At 36.8% G+C, this 15,731-nt stretch overlaps 1 protein-coding gene across 1 annotated transcript in view; it reads right to left on the bottom strand.

The window, feature by feature from the left end:
• Positions 1 to 402: 402 nt before the first annotated feature.
• Positions 403 to 15,731, bottom strand: part of Scml2 (Scm polycomb group protein like 2) — a 37,710-nt gene continuing 22,381 nt past the window's right edge. Inside the window, 6 exon segments of the mRNA XM_060374733.1 lie at positions 403 to 531; positions 2,711 to 2,775; positions 7,809 to 7,847; positions 8,262 to 8,319; positions 8,321 to 8,430; positions 10,644 to 10,758. Of these exon segments, the coding sequence (XP_060230716.1) occupies positions 403 to 531; positions 2,711 to 2,775; positions 7,809 to 7,847; positions 8,262 to 8,319; positions 8,321 to 8,430; positions 10,644 to 10,758 (516 nt within the window).

A 15,731-nucleotide genomic window follows, 5' to 3' on the forward strand; every position in this document is an offset into this window, starting at 1 on the left:
AGATGAGAGCTTAAGTGCATCTTTAAATTCTTTTTTGAGGAAAAAATTCTCATTTTTATAATAGACGTTCAGTTCCTCGTATTTTCCCCTTTGGGGTTTAATTATTTGGTTCTAGACATAAAGATTAATCCAAATAAACTGTTTTCTTCTGTTTGCTACATGAAACAAACTTGTAAACATAATAAAAATAATTAAGCACATAAATAATGAACACCTAGTTTTAAGTATGCTAATACAAACATATTAAATGGTGTTTATAAAGTAAAAGAATACTATCAATATAATTGTACAAGTTTGATAAAACATTGTGTTAAAAACCTCCTAAGAAATAAAAACATACGAAAACTTCTAAAATAAAACGTTTTCGGTATACCTAAGAATGATATCTAAATTTGCATATTTTCAATTATATTTTACTTCTTTAAGTTTTTCAATGTAGTAACAGAGTTTTAATGCTGGTCCTAGTTGCAGCCCCATGTGCTTCATCATCATCTCACTCTTCAGTAGTAGTAGAGCTTTCCCATCAATTTCCTACAGAGAGAAGAAAATTATAGTAAGAGTTCTTCCATAGCCCATCAAGTTAGTTATATATAGAATGAGTAAAATAAAATATTGTCCATTCCAGAGATAAATTTATATTATCTGAATGTTTTTATGAAAACTAATGACATTTTATTTGTGTAATGGAGTATCATTTTAGAATTTGCAAGTTTAAATTTAAAAAGTTTAAACAGCTATTTTTATAATTATTTTTATTTTTATTAATTACAGTTTATTCACTTTGTATCCACCCTGTACCTCCCTCCCTCTTCCCCACCCGTGTCCCTCTCCCAGTCCACTGATAAGGGAGATCCTCCTCCCCTTCCCTCTGGTCTTAGTCTATCAGGTCTCATCAGGAGTGGCTGCATTGTCTTCTTCTGTAGCCTGGTAAGGCTGCTCCCCCCTCAGGGGAAGGTGATCAAAGAACAGGCCAATCAGTTCATGTCAGAGACAGTCCCTGTCCCCATTAATATGGAGGTCACTTGGACACTGAACTGCCATAGGCTACCTTCGTGCAGGGGTTCTAGGTCATCTCCATGAGTGGTCCTTGGCTGGAGTATCAGTCTCAGAAAAGACACCTGTGTCCAGATGTTTTGGATCTGTTGCTCTCCTTGTGGAGCTCCTGTCCTCTCCAGGTCTTACTGTCTCCTACTTCTTTCATAAGATTCCATGCACTCTGCCCAAAGTTTGGCTATGAGTCTCAGCATCTGCCTCGATACCCTGCAGTGTAGAGCCTTTCAGAGGCCCTCAGTGGTAGGCTCCTGTCCTGTTCCCTATTTTCTCTCTCCTCCGATGTCCATCCTCTTTGCTATTCTGAATGGAGATTGAGCTTCTTAGCTGGTGTCCTCCTTCCTGATTAGCTTCCTTAGGTGTCAAAGACCTCAATATAAAACCAGACACACTAAACATGTTAGAAGAAAAAGTGAGGAAGAGCCTTCAACTCATTGGCACAGGAAACAACTTCCTGAACAGAACACCAACAGCACAGGCTCTAAGAGAAACAATCAACAAATGGGACCTCATGAAACTGAAAAGCTTCTGTAAAGCAAAGGACACTGTCATCAGAACAAAATGATAGCCTACAGATTGGGAAAGGATCTTCACCAATCCTATATCTGACAGAGGGCTAATATCCAGAATATATAAAGAGCTCAAGAAGTTAAATACCAACAAACCAAGTAATCCAATTAAAAAATGGGGAACAGAGCTAAACAGAGAATTCTCAATAGAGGAATATAGAATGGCAGAGAAATACTTAAAGAAATGTTCAACATCCTTAGTCATCAGGGAAATGCAAATCAAAACGACTCTGAGATTTCACCTTACACCCATCAGAATGGCCAAGATCAAAAACTCAAGAGACAATGCATGCTGGAGAGGTTGTAGAAAAAGGGGAACCCTCCTCCACTGCTTGTGGGAATATAAACTTATACAACCACTTTGGAAATCAATCTGGCACTTTCTCAAACAATTAGGAATAGCACTTCCTTACAATCCAGCTATACAACTCCTAGGTATATATCCAAAAGATGCTCAAGTATACAACAAGGATATCTGCTCAACCATGTTTGTAGCAGCTTTATTTATAATAGCCAGAAGCTGGAAACAGCCCAGATGCCCCTCTATGGAGGAATGGCTACAGAAATTGTGGCACATCTTCACAATGGAATATTACTCAGTGATAAAAAACAAGGAAATCATGAAATTTGCAGGTAAATGGTGGGAACTGGAAAAAAATGATCCTGGATGAGGTATCCCAATAGCAGAAAGACACACAGGAAATATATACAGTCCTTGGTAGATGTTAGACCTATAATATAAGATAAACATACCAAAATCTGTACACCTAAGGAAGCTAACCCAGTACTTTTAATAAATGTCCTAAGTATCAAATTATGACTTTACTGTGTATTGAACAAAATACTACTACATATCTATGACAACTGGCTAAAGACTGTGAATAGTAGAAATTTCATGTTATTAACTTTCTGAGAACGGTAAGTAGTATGTCAGTATCCATGCAAACTATAAATGTGCTGTACAGTTTCATCTTCATGTTGAAAGCTAATCAGCTATCTGAAGCTACTTTGAGTGCTACAATAAATATTGATTCACTTAGAATCAGTATTTCGAGGCTAGGAAGGATTTGCTCAGTTAGTAAAGCCCTTGCCTTGAAAACATTTAGAGTGGAGTTAGCTCTCCGGAATCCATCAAAGATGCCAGACATGGTGGCACCTACTTTAATCCCAACATTGGACAGGTGACAATTCCTGGGGTACAATGGCCAGTCAGTGTAACCTAACTGATGAGCCCCCAAATGGCAATGAAGACCCTATCTCAAAGAAGGCTGGATGGCCTTCCTGAAGATGACACTAGAGAATTTTCTCCTGTGGTCCTCATAGACACATGCACATGTGTTTCTGCACCTGCACACACATGTACACACCACACACACACACGCATAAAATAGTGTACGTGAGACATTAAATCAGTAACTTTGTTAGAAACTACTGTGAATACATTACTTAAGAAGTCACAAGGAATCCTTTTGAAATTCTTTATTATTGTAATTATACAATTTATGTTATTAAAGCTTATTATTTGGTATTCAAATCATAATGGTGTTGTTGTTTTCCCCGGGTATCATGAGAAGGCCATACTGGTGTATGCTGTTGGTCAACCCCTCCTATTCATGGTCCTAGACTAGAACAGATCCATGGAGGATTCTTGTGTTTGTCATTACATGGTTTTTTAAAACCTTAACTCCCACCCTCAGTGACACATCTTCTCTAACAGGCCACACCTCCAAATCCTTCTCAAACTGCTCCAGCAACTGGGGACAAAATAATATTCAACCATAGGAGCCTATGGGTGCCATGCTAATTTCCACCACATTCCACAACTTGGCCCGCATAGGCTTATAGCCATGTCATAATGCAAAATGTATTTAGTTCAATTTCCAAACTCCCCATCGTCTTTCAATAAAAGTCCAAAGTCTCTTCAGATATTTGAGTTGATTTCTTAACTGTAAGACCCTGCAAAATCAAAAGGACATCATATACAACCAGCGTGCAATGGCACAGAATACCCATTACCATTCCAAGTGGGAGGAATAGGAGCATAGCGATGAAATACTGGACCAAATATGAAAGCCTAGCAGGGCAAACTCCAAATCTTGTAGTTCTATGTAATTGTCCAAGGGCTTAGATAGCTCTACCTGTACAGCTTTGCTGACTGCAACACATTTCTCTCTTGAACTGGTTCCACTCCCCGTGTGCAGCTCTCCTTGGTAGGTATTCTACAGCTCTGTCATCTCCAACATCCTGGAGTCACCAATACAACCCAGGCTTCACTTTCACAGTTTCAGGCAATGGTCTCTCTGGGCCTCCATGAAGAGACTTCCCTGCCACACTCCTGGCCTCAGAAGCTTTTTGTAATGGTCTAGGAATATTCCATAACCCCTTTACTTTTCTATCGTTCTTGAATCTAAAGCCAGGCCATGTGGCCAAACCTGCCAAGTTCTGCTGCCTTCTTGGGATGAACCCAAAGCCCTCCTTGACTTAAATATATACAAGCTCTGATTTGTTGTTGCTCTTTAGGAACAGATTCTACCTTAGGCCATTTCACAAGTTGCAGGATTAGTTGGGTAAGATCTTACCCTGAGGTCACCATTCCCTGTATTCCATTTCTCCTTATTTCTTTCAGCGCAAACCAACATAAAATTTCCTGGTGGTCTTTTTCTTTTCAAACCACATGTATATTTTTGTATTTCTTGTATTCCTGCTTGTTCTTTTTCATAGTAAATCTGCATAAAGGTGATCATTAATAATCACATAACAGAGTCAATATTTGGATGTCTTGAAGTCTCCTCTGCAAATGAAATTAATCTAAAACTGGTCACTTTAGCCTCATTAAGATTCTTATGACAAGGACAAAAGGCATCCATAATCTTATCCAAAATATCACCAGAATAGCCTCTAGCCAGGCTAATATTACTTCTGTCTAAAATCTCTTGAGCTTATCCAAAATATCACCAGAACAGCCTCTAACCAAATTGCTAATAGTGTTCCTCTTTGAAAACTCTTGAGTGGGTCCACAGATGGCCCATTAAGCTCCATTTACAGCATTCAACCATGTTCCTAATCCAAAGTTCAAACACCTTCCACATCACTCCAAAAAGCAACATAGTTAGGCCTATTATAGCATTAACTTAGTCCCTGGTACCAATTTCTGTCTTAGTTACTTTTTTGATTTCCCTGACAAAACACCATGACCAAGGCAAGTTACAAAAGAGAAAATTTATTTTGGAGGCTCACAGTTACAGGGAGTTAGCGAGTTTATGGTGAGGAGCACAGCAAAAGGCGAATAGGCGTGGCATTTGAGAAGTACTTGAAAACATGCATCTTGAAACATAACCACAAGGTAGAGAGAGCCACATAAGTCCACTCCCAGTGACATTTCTCTTTTAGCAGTGCCACAACTACTAATCCTCCCCCGAAAGAGTTCCCACCGACTGGGGAACAAACATTCAAATATATGAGCCTGTGGAGTCCTTTCTCAATCAAAACACCAAAAGGGTTAAAAAAAAAAAAAAACACCTTATTTTTCCTATTTTCCTATTTTATCCTAGCAGTGAGAAAACTGACACAGGAATAACTTCATGAGTCTGAGGCCAGAATGGTCTACATAGTGAGTTACAAGCCAGCCAGAGTTACACAATAAGATGTCTCAAAAAAAATTAAAGTATCTTGGAATAAATCTAACAAAGGAAGTGAAAAATGTGTTGTATAATGCAAACTTTTAGACATGTAAAGGTCCTAATGTCAAAATGAAGAACAGGGAATATGTTATGCTGGGGAAGAAGTTTTGCTTATGTTCATATAGGAAAAAGAAATTATGGGTTCCATCAAAAGTAATAAAAATCAGAAATAACAAAGGAGGACCACCAGAAGATCTTGGCCACACACAAGAAGAGAAAAATTAAGAAGACTAAACAAAACAGGTAACATAAATTGCTGATCCCTTCACATGGGAACAACTCTGAAACTGACTGAGATATAAAAAATGTCTCTAGCCAGAACTCCAACAATACATGCCCAATAAATCCTTAGCTACAATATCCTCAAAATTTATTATACCATTCTTTTAATTGGCAAAAATAAAACTGGTTTACAGTTTGGTTTCATCCTACACATCTCATACATTTATAATTTTAGGACTGTATAATGCTATGAGAAAATATATGTTTGCAGAAAAAAAGACTGGACACTAGAGACACTGGATCAAACCTGACAGAATTCATCCTTCCAGAATGCAGAGACATTGACACATCTGTTCCAGCATCTTGTATGTTCCAGCATTCTGCTTGTTCCTGCCTCAACTGCTTCAATTGCTGTTTCTCATCAAAGCCTGCTCCCAAGAGAGCTACTCATCTCAATTGGTCTAGCATTTTAGATTGTTCCAAACAGGACTTCTATTAAGCCTGAAATTTCTCAATATTCAAATACTGGACCACAAATGTTAATGCTAGAATGTTAATTAACCATTTTACCAATTTCCTTTGGGCTTCCTAACAGGATTTCTGCGTGTCCAAAAAGTCAACTACAAAAAATTCATGAGAATAGTGTCCAATTTCCTTTAAGGGGGGTCGGGTAGGTTTTTGGTTGATTTCTGTGGCTATGAATGTTTATTGCCATTGGGAGATGGTTATAAATTATTAATGGTCTTATTCAGAGAGAAAGCAAGGTTAGACTCAGGGATTCTCTCTTTTCCTCTTTCTTTTCTCTATTTTTCTTTCTTAGATAAGGAGAAAAGAGGCTGAAAAGAAAGAGAGGGGAATCCAGGGATATCTTATAGGAATAATAAGACAAAAGTTAAATTATTGAATCTAGTCAACTTAAGGTTTTATTTGTTATTCTCATTTAAGGTTATTTTAAATTTTATTTTTTAAATTAATTACAGCTTATTCACTTTGTATCCTAGCTATAGCTCCCTCCCTTATCTCCTCCTAATTCCACCCTCCTTCCCTCTTCTCCTCCCATGCCCTTTCCCCAGTCTATTGATAGGGGAAATCCTCCTACCCTTCCATCTGACCCTAGCCTATCAGGTCTCATCAGGACTGTCAGCATTGCCTTCCTCTGTAGCCTGATAAGGCTACTCCCAGCTCAGGGGGAGGTGATCAAAGAGCCAGCCCCTGTTCCCCTTACTAGGAAGCACATTTGGAGACTGAATTGCCATGAGCTACATCTGTGCAGGGGTTCTACAGTAACAGAAGAATCAGTTCAGGAAATGTGCTTTAAATTTATTTTATAGGTTTTGAAACTTAAAAGGGAATTGATAGCAATTTCTATTTAAAATATTCACAAACAGGATAACAGAAAAGGTTTTGGTTTTACAGTAAATTCTACTCTAAACGTCACATGAGTATAAAAGTTATGGCATGCAATTATGACAGACACCGGCTATAACTTTCTTCTCTCCTACTCTATTTTTAAAAAAATTTTTATGGTGCTAGAGACTAAACTTAGGGCCTTGTGCATATAAGGCAAGCACACTATCGCTGAGCTACACTCCTTAGCCTTTTTATTTTATTTTCATAAGGTTTTCTCTCACACTATTCTTTTTTAATTCAATTTTTATGTTTTATATTAATTACATTTATTCACTTTGTATCCCAGCTGTAGCCCACCCTCATTCTCTCACAATTCCACCTTTCCTCCCTCTTATCCCCGCTCTGTTCTTTAAGGTTTCATACACAGTATGATGCCTAAATAACTAGCTTAACAAAGCATGTATAAGAAAAAAAAAAAGACTGTAACTTTTACTTAAATGTACAGTTTGTACTGACATCAGTTGTCGGCTTTTGTTTGTTCGTGTGACCAGGGTCTCACTACTTACTCAGCCTTCGGTGACCTAATACCTTATGTATAACCCAGAGTACCTTTGAATTCACATAATTTGGCCTGGTTCAGAACCCTGAATACCGGGACAATAGGTATATATCACCATACCTGGTTTTCATCTGTCTGTTTTGATGAAAGTAAACTTCCAAATAATAGTTAAAATTTTGTAAGCATGTAACCACTATACTTATTCTATATATCAGTATAGTAAAATTTTATAGAATAATATAAATATTAATATTATTTATATTAATTATTATTAATGTTATTTATAATATTTATAATATATAATATATGCTATAATAGTCTGTCTTTGAGAATTCAAACCAAATTTAGAACAGAAGTTGAATAATTAGAATAGCATACCAGTTATCATTTCTCCTCCATGATTGTCTGGTTTAAGAAGTAGAAATATAGTCTTGGCGGGTCTGATGCTCTTTGGGTGGATGACACCTAAATGAACATCTGTACAAACTCCCAATTTATTTCTAATATCAGAGATCAGACCTCTACTCTTGCCTGATGCGTCTAAAACAAAAAGGGGGAACTGTAGAGAGCTGCGGAATGCTATGCCTTAAAGATGGAGCTGGTTTCCGCCTTCCACCTTCCCGATGGTGAGTGCTCTCTGTCACGAACAACTCCACATTTGGCTAAGGCCGAGGATCTGGCTTGCTTCCATGTATGTGGACCTATCTGCATTGCCCATGAGGCACGCTGGGGTTGGCTACCCAGAGGCTATTTAAGCTGTGGGCTGGCTTTCCCCGGGGTCCGAGGATTGTTCAATGTTCCTGAATAAACTGCATTGAAAAAAAAAAAAAGAAAGAAATATAGTCTTGGCCTCAATGGCACAATCCACACAGGCCTGAATAGTCAGTCGGTCAGAGAATCACATTTACAGTGCATGGACCAAAGTGGTCATATAGCTGTTGAACTCTGTGTGGATCCAGGTATTGGCCACAAATTCCATTTTTATTTATATAAACATGGACTGGAGAAAAAATGTATATGCATGAGATGAATTCAAATAATTTTTGTTAAAATATTACATAATTGCCATAGTCTACTAGTGACTTCTTTTAAGGAAAACTTAAAGGTAGTTCATATTAGTGATAATTTTTGCTACTGAAAACATGCAGGTAGGTATAGTAACATTTATGTAAATATATTGAACATGAAAATATTTTAAAATGCTTATTCAATATTTTAGAATCCTAAGTGATTATATAAAGTTTATGACTCAGAAGAGTTAAGGGCATCATAAAATAAATTTTATTTTATTATTGCAAGAATGATACAAAAAATTAAAGACTAATCTCCTGTGTTGTTGTTCTTTAACTTTTGAGGTTTTCCCCAACTCCTCCTAGAGCTCTACCCATTGAACTTCACTGTATATTATAGCATCTAAATTTCCTTTGAAAACTTGTCATCCTTACTCATTTACAGTAGTATTTCAGTTGCATTTTCTACAGTAATCAAATGACTCAAGGTACATGTAATAGTAAATTTTAATGCCTTGAACTTTAAATATGAAAATAAAAATGTTCCTTCCTTATACACCTAGGCTCACTGAGGAAATTTTAAAGTTTTTCTTTTAACAAACTTTTTCTTTGTACAATAAAAGCACATAGAACAAAAGTTTTTCATTTACTATCATGGTGATAAGTGCAGATAACTTTCATCACCAAAATCAACAACTGCAAATCAATCTACACTAAAATTTGCAGGTTTATCATTACTGAAACTATTTTCTTAAATCAAGAACATTTTAACATACTAATTCGTACTGACAAAAAAAAATTCACTGTGTTGAAATATATGACAATTTGACCTAAGGAAAAACAGGCTCTGGCACAAAAATAAAGCCATAATTAAAAACTCAACTCAAAGCCGGGCACAGTGGCAGACACCTGTAATCCCAGCACTCAGCAAGGCAGAGACAGGAGGATCTCCGTGAGTTTTGAGGCCAGCCTGGTCTACAAAGCCAGTCCAGGACAGCTAAGGTTACATAGAGAAACTCCGTCTCAAAATAAACAAAAACCTCAACTCAAGGTACTCACGGTACAGATATATTCAGGAAGTAAAGGAAAAAGGATTTCAATATTTTACCATCGTTCTACTACACGTGTTGAGCACCCATTAGATGAAATTATTGGGACACGAACATCAGTACAAACATAGTGAGATAACTTGGGGATGGGCCATTAAAGTCATGGCTACTTTATAGTTAGTTTATACACAAAGCCTGAAGGTAGTTTGAAACAACAATTCGGGAGCACTTGTGTACTTGTGTTTTGATTGCACCCCATCATATGAAGTCAGGGGTCTTTGAGTTAGGGTGTCATGTCAGTACTCAAAAGGTTCAGTCTTTACATTTTCGGGTTAGATATAAGATCATTTCTTTAGCTAGTGGACTGAAAATCAGAAATAATAAAAATAAGGTGTACTAAATAAGTCTCAAAAACAATTGGTATTTCAAAAAAAATAATATCCTTTAAGTGGGAAAGAAAACTGAGAAGTAAAAAGAAATACAAGAGTATGAAGGAGGTAATTAAGGATAAAAAAACTAATAAGAGATACTTTTTTAAAACAGGAAAGGGGGACTAGAGAGGTGGCTCAAACTATGAAGGGCATTGACTGCTGTTTCCAATAGGCCTGGGTTTGTTTCCAAGCACCCCCATGGCAGCTTACAAGTTGTTTGTTATCTCTAGTCCCAGGAGATCTGAGATTCTCTTCTGGGCGCCAGGCACACACAAGATGCACAGATACACGTGTAGGGCAAACACTCATACAAAATAAAAATGAAAGGAGAATGACAATAGGAAAAAAAATAAGAAAATGTACACGGGATGATTTTTGGTCTGTGCTCTTTCAAACCAACAGAGAAGAATTTAAAATCACTGTGTCTTCTGTCAAAAGAATTATTTTTTTTAAAAAAAAATGTATGATTTACCTTGGAAACATAATATGAAATAACAAAATACTTTGAAAAGAAAGAAGGGTTTGATAATGCCACAAATTCAAAATGTTGGAGAGTGATTTTCAGGTGACATTTAAATAGACTGGTTTTGCTTAACATTAAACTGAACTATCAGCATAACAAAATACATTAATATTTTATGCATTTCCTGGTATTCAACAACACTGAAATAAACGTTGGATGAAACATATATTTTTATTACTCTTTTGAAAATACTAACTTACCTGTAGACATCACTATTTTAGATGGCCCCACAGAGTATTTATTAGATGAACACTTTCTTATCAGTGAACTTATAGAAGCTTTAGATGTAGAAGAAACTACTAGAATACATTTTTCCTGTTTGAAACAAAGAAAGGTATGATGAATGCAGGTACATGTTATCTTTTAAAAGTTTCTAGACTAGAAAAAAAAAAGGTAGATATCATTGTATCACAAAATTATCAGTTACCAAGAAAGGTTGAAAACCTTCAGGGTACCAAGAACTGGTACTTTGCAAACTGAACTTAGGCCTACAAGCTGTTCAGGTGTCAGAGAAAGAAACCAAAAGGCTAGGTAGGATTGCCCATCCTATTATCTGATGATAACTTAGTCAAATTAGTTAACTGTGCAAAACCTGCTTGATACTTTGAGATTCCTTGTAAGACTTTTTTTCTCACTGTTAATTCTATAAATTTCTTTCCAATAAGCAAAAATATCATCAGCAAGGCACCTTAGAAAGCAGCTCTTTTTTCCCATGGTATCTAGTCTACATTTCTCTGTATGCACACATCAATAATTTTCATAAAATTATAGTTTAGTAAAGACTGCTTGCTACACATAAGAACTAAATGTCTCTTGAACACAGTTAAATTTTACTAGTATTCTGTTTATGTGAAATCTTGGGATTTTCTAGGAGCTACTTTTAGACTGCTTCCCGGTATCACAAGAAGAACCCTTGCAACAAGGAAAGATGCCAAAAGGACAAAAGAGTAAAACCCGAGAGTATCATTTAAGGTTACTGCAATATACTTCTTTAAATTAATGACTCATCTAGATTCATATTGGTCTAGTAAATCATGTGAACCACACATGAATTACATGTGAATCACACATGTCATTTTTCTCAGTGTTTTAATTCTGAACCCTGTGAAGATATATACAAAGACAGTGTGTTTGATACCTCTACTTGAATATGCACATTTATTTAGAAAATGTGCTAACATGTGTTCCTAAGTTTCTAAAGTTATATTTGATCTTTTACATGTGTGGTTTTTCTGCCTGCAAGTAATATGGGTGGACCACAGGCATGCCTGGTGTCCACAGAAAACAGAAGAGTGCACTGGATCCCTGGAACTGGTTCTACAGATGGATGTGAGCTGACCTGAGCGTAGAGGGAAGAAAACCTAGGTCCTGTGGAAGATCACTCAGTGATGAACCACTAAGTAATCTCCCTAGTCCCTGTGCAAAAATCTTCTTAAATGTAGGAAGAAAATGACAGTTCATAAAGAAATCTATTTTGAGAATATTTTCTATTCCGCCAAAATGTTCTCAGTTATTCAAATTCTGAACATCTTTATCTTTTAATGAAATAATAAAGTTAGATGATAGTGAACTGAAATGGTCCTTTTGAAAAAATATACAAATTATAGTACTTGACCTTTATCTTTTATCATTAAATAATGTTTAACAAAATAACTTTCTAAAATTATAATAGCATTTGTACTAGAAAATATAGCAATCGAAAAGATATTAAAGATATTTCATATCACTATTATTATACTAACTTCTTAAGCAGATGGAAATGTTTTCAAATGTATTAAAATGTATTTCATGCCAAGCACAGTGGTGCTTGCCTTTAATCCCAGTACTTGGGGAGGCAGAGGCAAGTTTTTCTCTGTGAGTTCAAGGATAGCCTTGTCTACAAAGAAGTCCATAACAGCCAAGGCTACACGGAGAAACCCTGTCTTAAAAAAATAATAAAAAATACAAAAGTATTTCACATTAAATTCAAGATCAACCTTTCCTAATTTTATTTCCTATTAAAAAGTAATGTTAACTACTTTAGAATCTAAATATATCATAATATATTTATAACTATTTCATACTGATATTTATATATTACAAATGTTTTAAATAGAAATAACAGAGTATTTTAAAAACAAGATGACATTTTGTTCCACATGGTAAGCATTCACTGAAACAAACATGCTGATATCACATTGAAATACTAGATGTGTTAAGATAATATTGCTAAAATATTTTTACCTTTATATTTAGAGTACATATTTTATAGACATGATATATTTGAATCTTCTTTAAAATTCTATTTTTCAAATATCTGCATTTTAATTCAAGAGCAGAAAGACATACATGGTATATACTCATTTATATAGACCTATAAGATAGGATAAACATACTAAAATATGTGCACCTAAAGAAGATAAACAAGAAAGAGGACATGGAATAAGATGATCAATCCTCACTTAGAAATACAAATGGGATGGACATTGGATGTAGGAGAAAACAAGTAACAGGACAGGAGCCTACCGCAAAGGGCCTCCGAAAGACTCTACCTAGCAGTGTATCAAAGCAGATGCAGAGACTCATAACCAAACCTTGGGCAGAGTGCAGAGAATCATATGAAAGAAGGGGGAGTTAGTATGATCTAGAGAGGACAGGAGCTCCACAAGGACAAAATATATCAGGGCACGGGGGCCCTCTATGAGACTGTTTCTCCAACCAAGGACCATGTATGGATATAATCTAGAACCCCTGCTTGGATGTAGCCCAGGGTAGCTCAGTAACCAAGTGAGTTTCCCTAGTAAGGGGAACAGGAACTATTTCTGACATGAACTCAACGACTGGCTCCTTTACCTCCCCCCCCCCCCCCCAACGAGGGAGGAGCAGCCTTGCTAGGCCACAGAGGAGGACATTGCACCAGCTGGACAGTACAAGCTATCAAAAACCAAAACAGTTACCAATAACGGGCTACCACATTTTGAGGTGTTGGTCAAAGGGGTCCAACAGCTCCCATATCTAATACTACAAGGGCACTTCAATGTACCGTTTTCCCTCTACAACTTGAGGCAAGAATCTTAAAGCAGTTTTAATTTGCTGAACGTACCACATATCATGTCAAGAAACATGTAAAAATTGAGTTGGTACACAAATGGAAGCTTCATTTCTACTGGCTATGGCTCACAGTATGCTATACACACTACCAGAGAAGAAAAGTAAACATCTCCACAAGCTACAAGCTGAGCAAACTACAATAATCACTTGCCTACAAGATATATCCACAGGCAAAAAAGAAGCCTAAATTTTGGGAGAAGCAGGGAGCAACCAACTACTTTTGACTAGAATTAAGGCCCACTCCATGAGATTGAACCTAAAATTGATACTGTTAAGAAGCAAAGAACCTGTAACATAACAGGTCAAATGTCCCATGGGCAATCCTACTGCCATGATTCTGATAAAAGGACATATACAAAATGACTGCTAATGAATGACACACATTATTGATCAATTCTCATTGATTGTGATTCACTCAACCCTTTTATGGGAAACTTCCTGCCATGAGTGGTTGGAAATCAGGGAAGAGACCTACAACTTGACCTCCTGCAGAGAGTGAGAAATTTTGGAGTGCTCAATCCTAAAGGAGATATCTGTACTACCATCAAGAGTCAATTCCCAATATAGAAACGCAGACAGAAAGATTCTAACCAGAGATAGAAGAGCAATATGATGACAGTGTAGTTTTAAGAAGCAACAGAGAAGATGTACTTCCAAAACCACAAAAACATGACAAAATGCATAGGACCTACACAAGACAAAATTCCAGCATGGATGAGGTGAAGTAGTTATAAAGTCTCAACCCTTAGCTAAGAATCTATATTCAAAATTGACAGCTGCTGTTAAAACAAAACAAAGTAAAAACAATTTTCTTCAATAGAGTGACATGGTGCATATCAACCCCACACGATGGCCAGGCACAATGTTCTTTAGTATGCAAACACAAATTTGACACCTTTTTTTAACTTTTCCCTTTTGTTAGGAAAGAGAAGGAACATTATGTTTTAGGACAAAGAAAGATGATCCACAATATTGGAAGACTTGGGGAAGAAAACACAGTAAGATCAAAATTTAAGGTTGAAAGGAGGACCCTAGGGAGGATGCTGAAATCTCATTCAGAATGGCAAACAGGACAGACACCAGAAGCGGTGCAAGAGAGGGAACAGGATGGGAGCCTACTGTAGAGGATCCTCTGAAAGGCCCCACCCAACAGGGGATTGAAGGAGATGCTGAGACTCACAGCCAAACTTTGGGCAGAGTGCAGGGAGTCTATGGAAGATGGGGATAGAAGGACAGGAGTCCCAGAAGGAGACCAACAGAGCTAAAAAAGAAAAATCTGAACCCAGGAGGTCCTGAACAGACTGATGCATCAACCAAGGACCATGCATAGAGAGGACCTAGACACCCCCACCTGCTCAGATGTAGCTGACAGGCAGCTCAGTCTCCATCCACATGGGTTCCCAAATAAGCAGAGCAGAGTCTGCCTATGTCATGAACTTGGTTGCCTGCTCTTTGAACACTTTCCTCTGGCTATGTGGCTTCACCAGAGTTTTCAAGTACTATTTTAGTAAACCAGCATAATCTCTAACAAGAATCTATAAACATTTGTCTTTATACCCGCAGATAGTTATAGTCTTCACTCTTCATTATAAAAACTTCTCTTTGCAACAGACAGAAATCACTACAGAAAAACCACAACCAATATAAATACAGATTGGTGGAATCTAGTCCATCTGCAGAACACTTCTGCACATAAAGCAAAACTAAGGGAACACTGCTCTTGATAGGGTAGAAAGATTCTACAAACCAAATGAGAAAGTTTGCTATTAGTCTGTGTGTTCTAGTAATATTAGAACTGATACCAATAAGTCTCCCCAACATGAGTGCCCTAGCATGAACTGAAGAATGACAACTATGAAGAAGTAAACCCGGACAGAGAAAAGCCTACCAACCCCATAGAAAGAAATACAAGGAACTGAGGAAAGCTGGGAACAGAAGAATTGGCCTTCCCCAGAAAGGAGCACACCAACTGGCTGTCTGGTACCAAAAATCTAACCCTAAAATCATACATTCATTTACTACTATATAGACTGAACCAGATATTTTTAGTACTATATATGTAGACATGTATTTTTATGGTAATAATTAGTGAGAAATGGAAGGATTAGAATGGAGGGGAGGGAAGGAATTAAAGCTAAAAGTAAGTTATAATCTCGAAAAAAAAAGAGAACTTTCTGTTAAACTATGAAAAAAATCTA

This window comes from Meriones unguiculatus, chromosome X, assembly GCF_030254825.1.
Source record: "Meriones unguiculatus strain TT.TT164.6M chromosome X, Bangor_MerUng_6.1, whole genome shotgun sequence".
Taxonomy (NCBI): Eukaryota; Metazoa; Chordata; class Mammalia; order Rodentia; family Muridae; genus Meriones; species Meriones unguiculatus.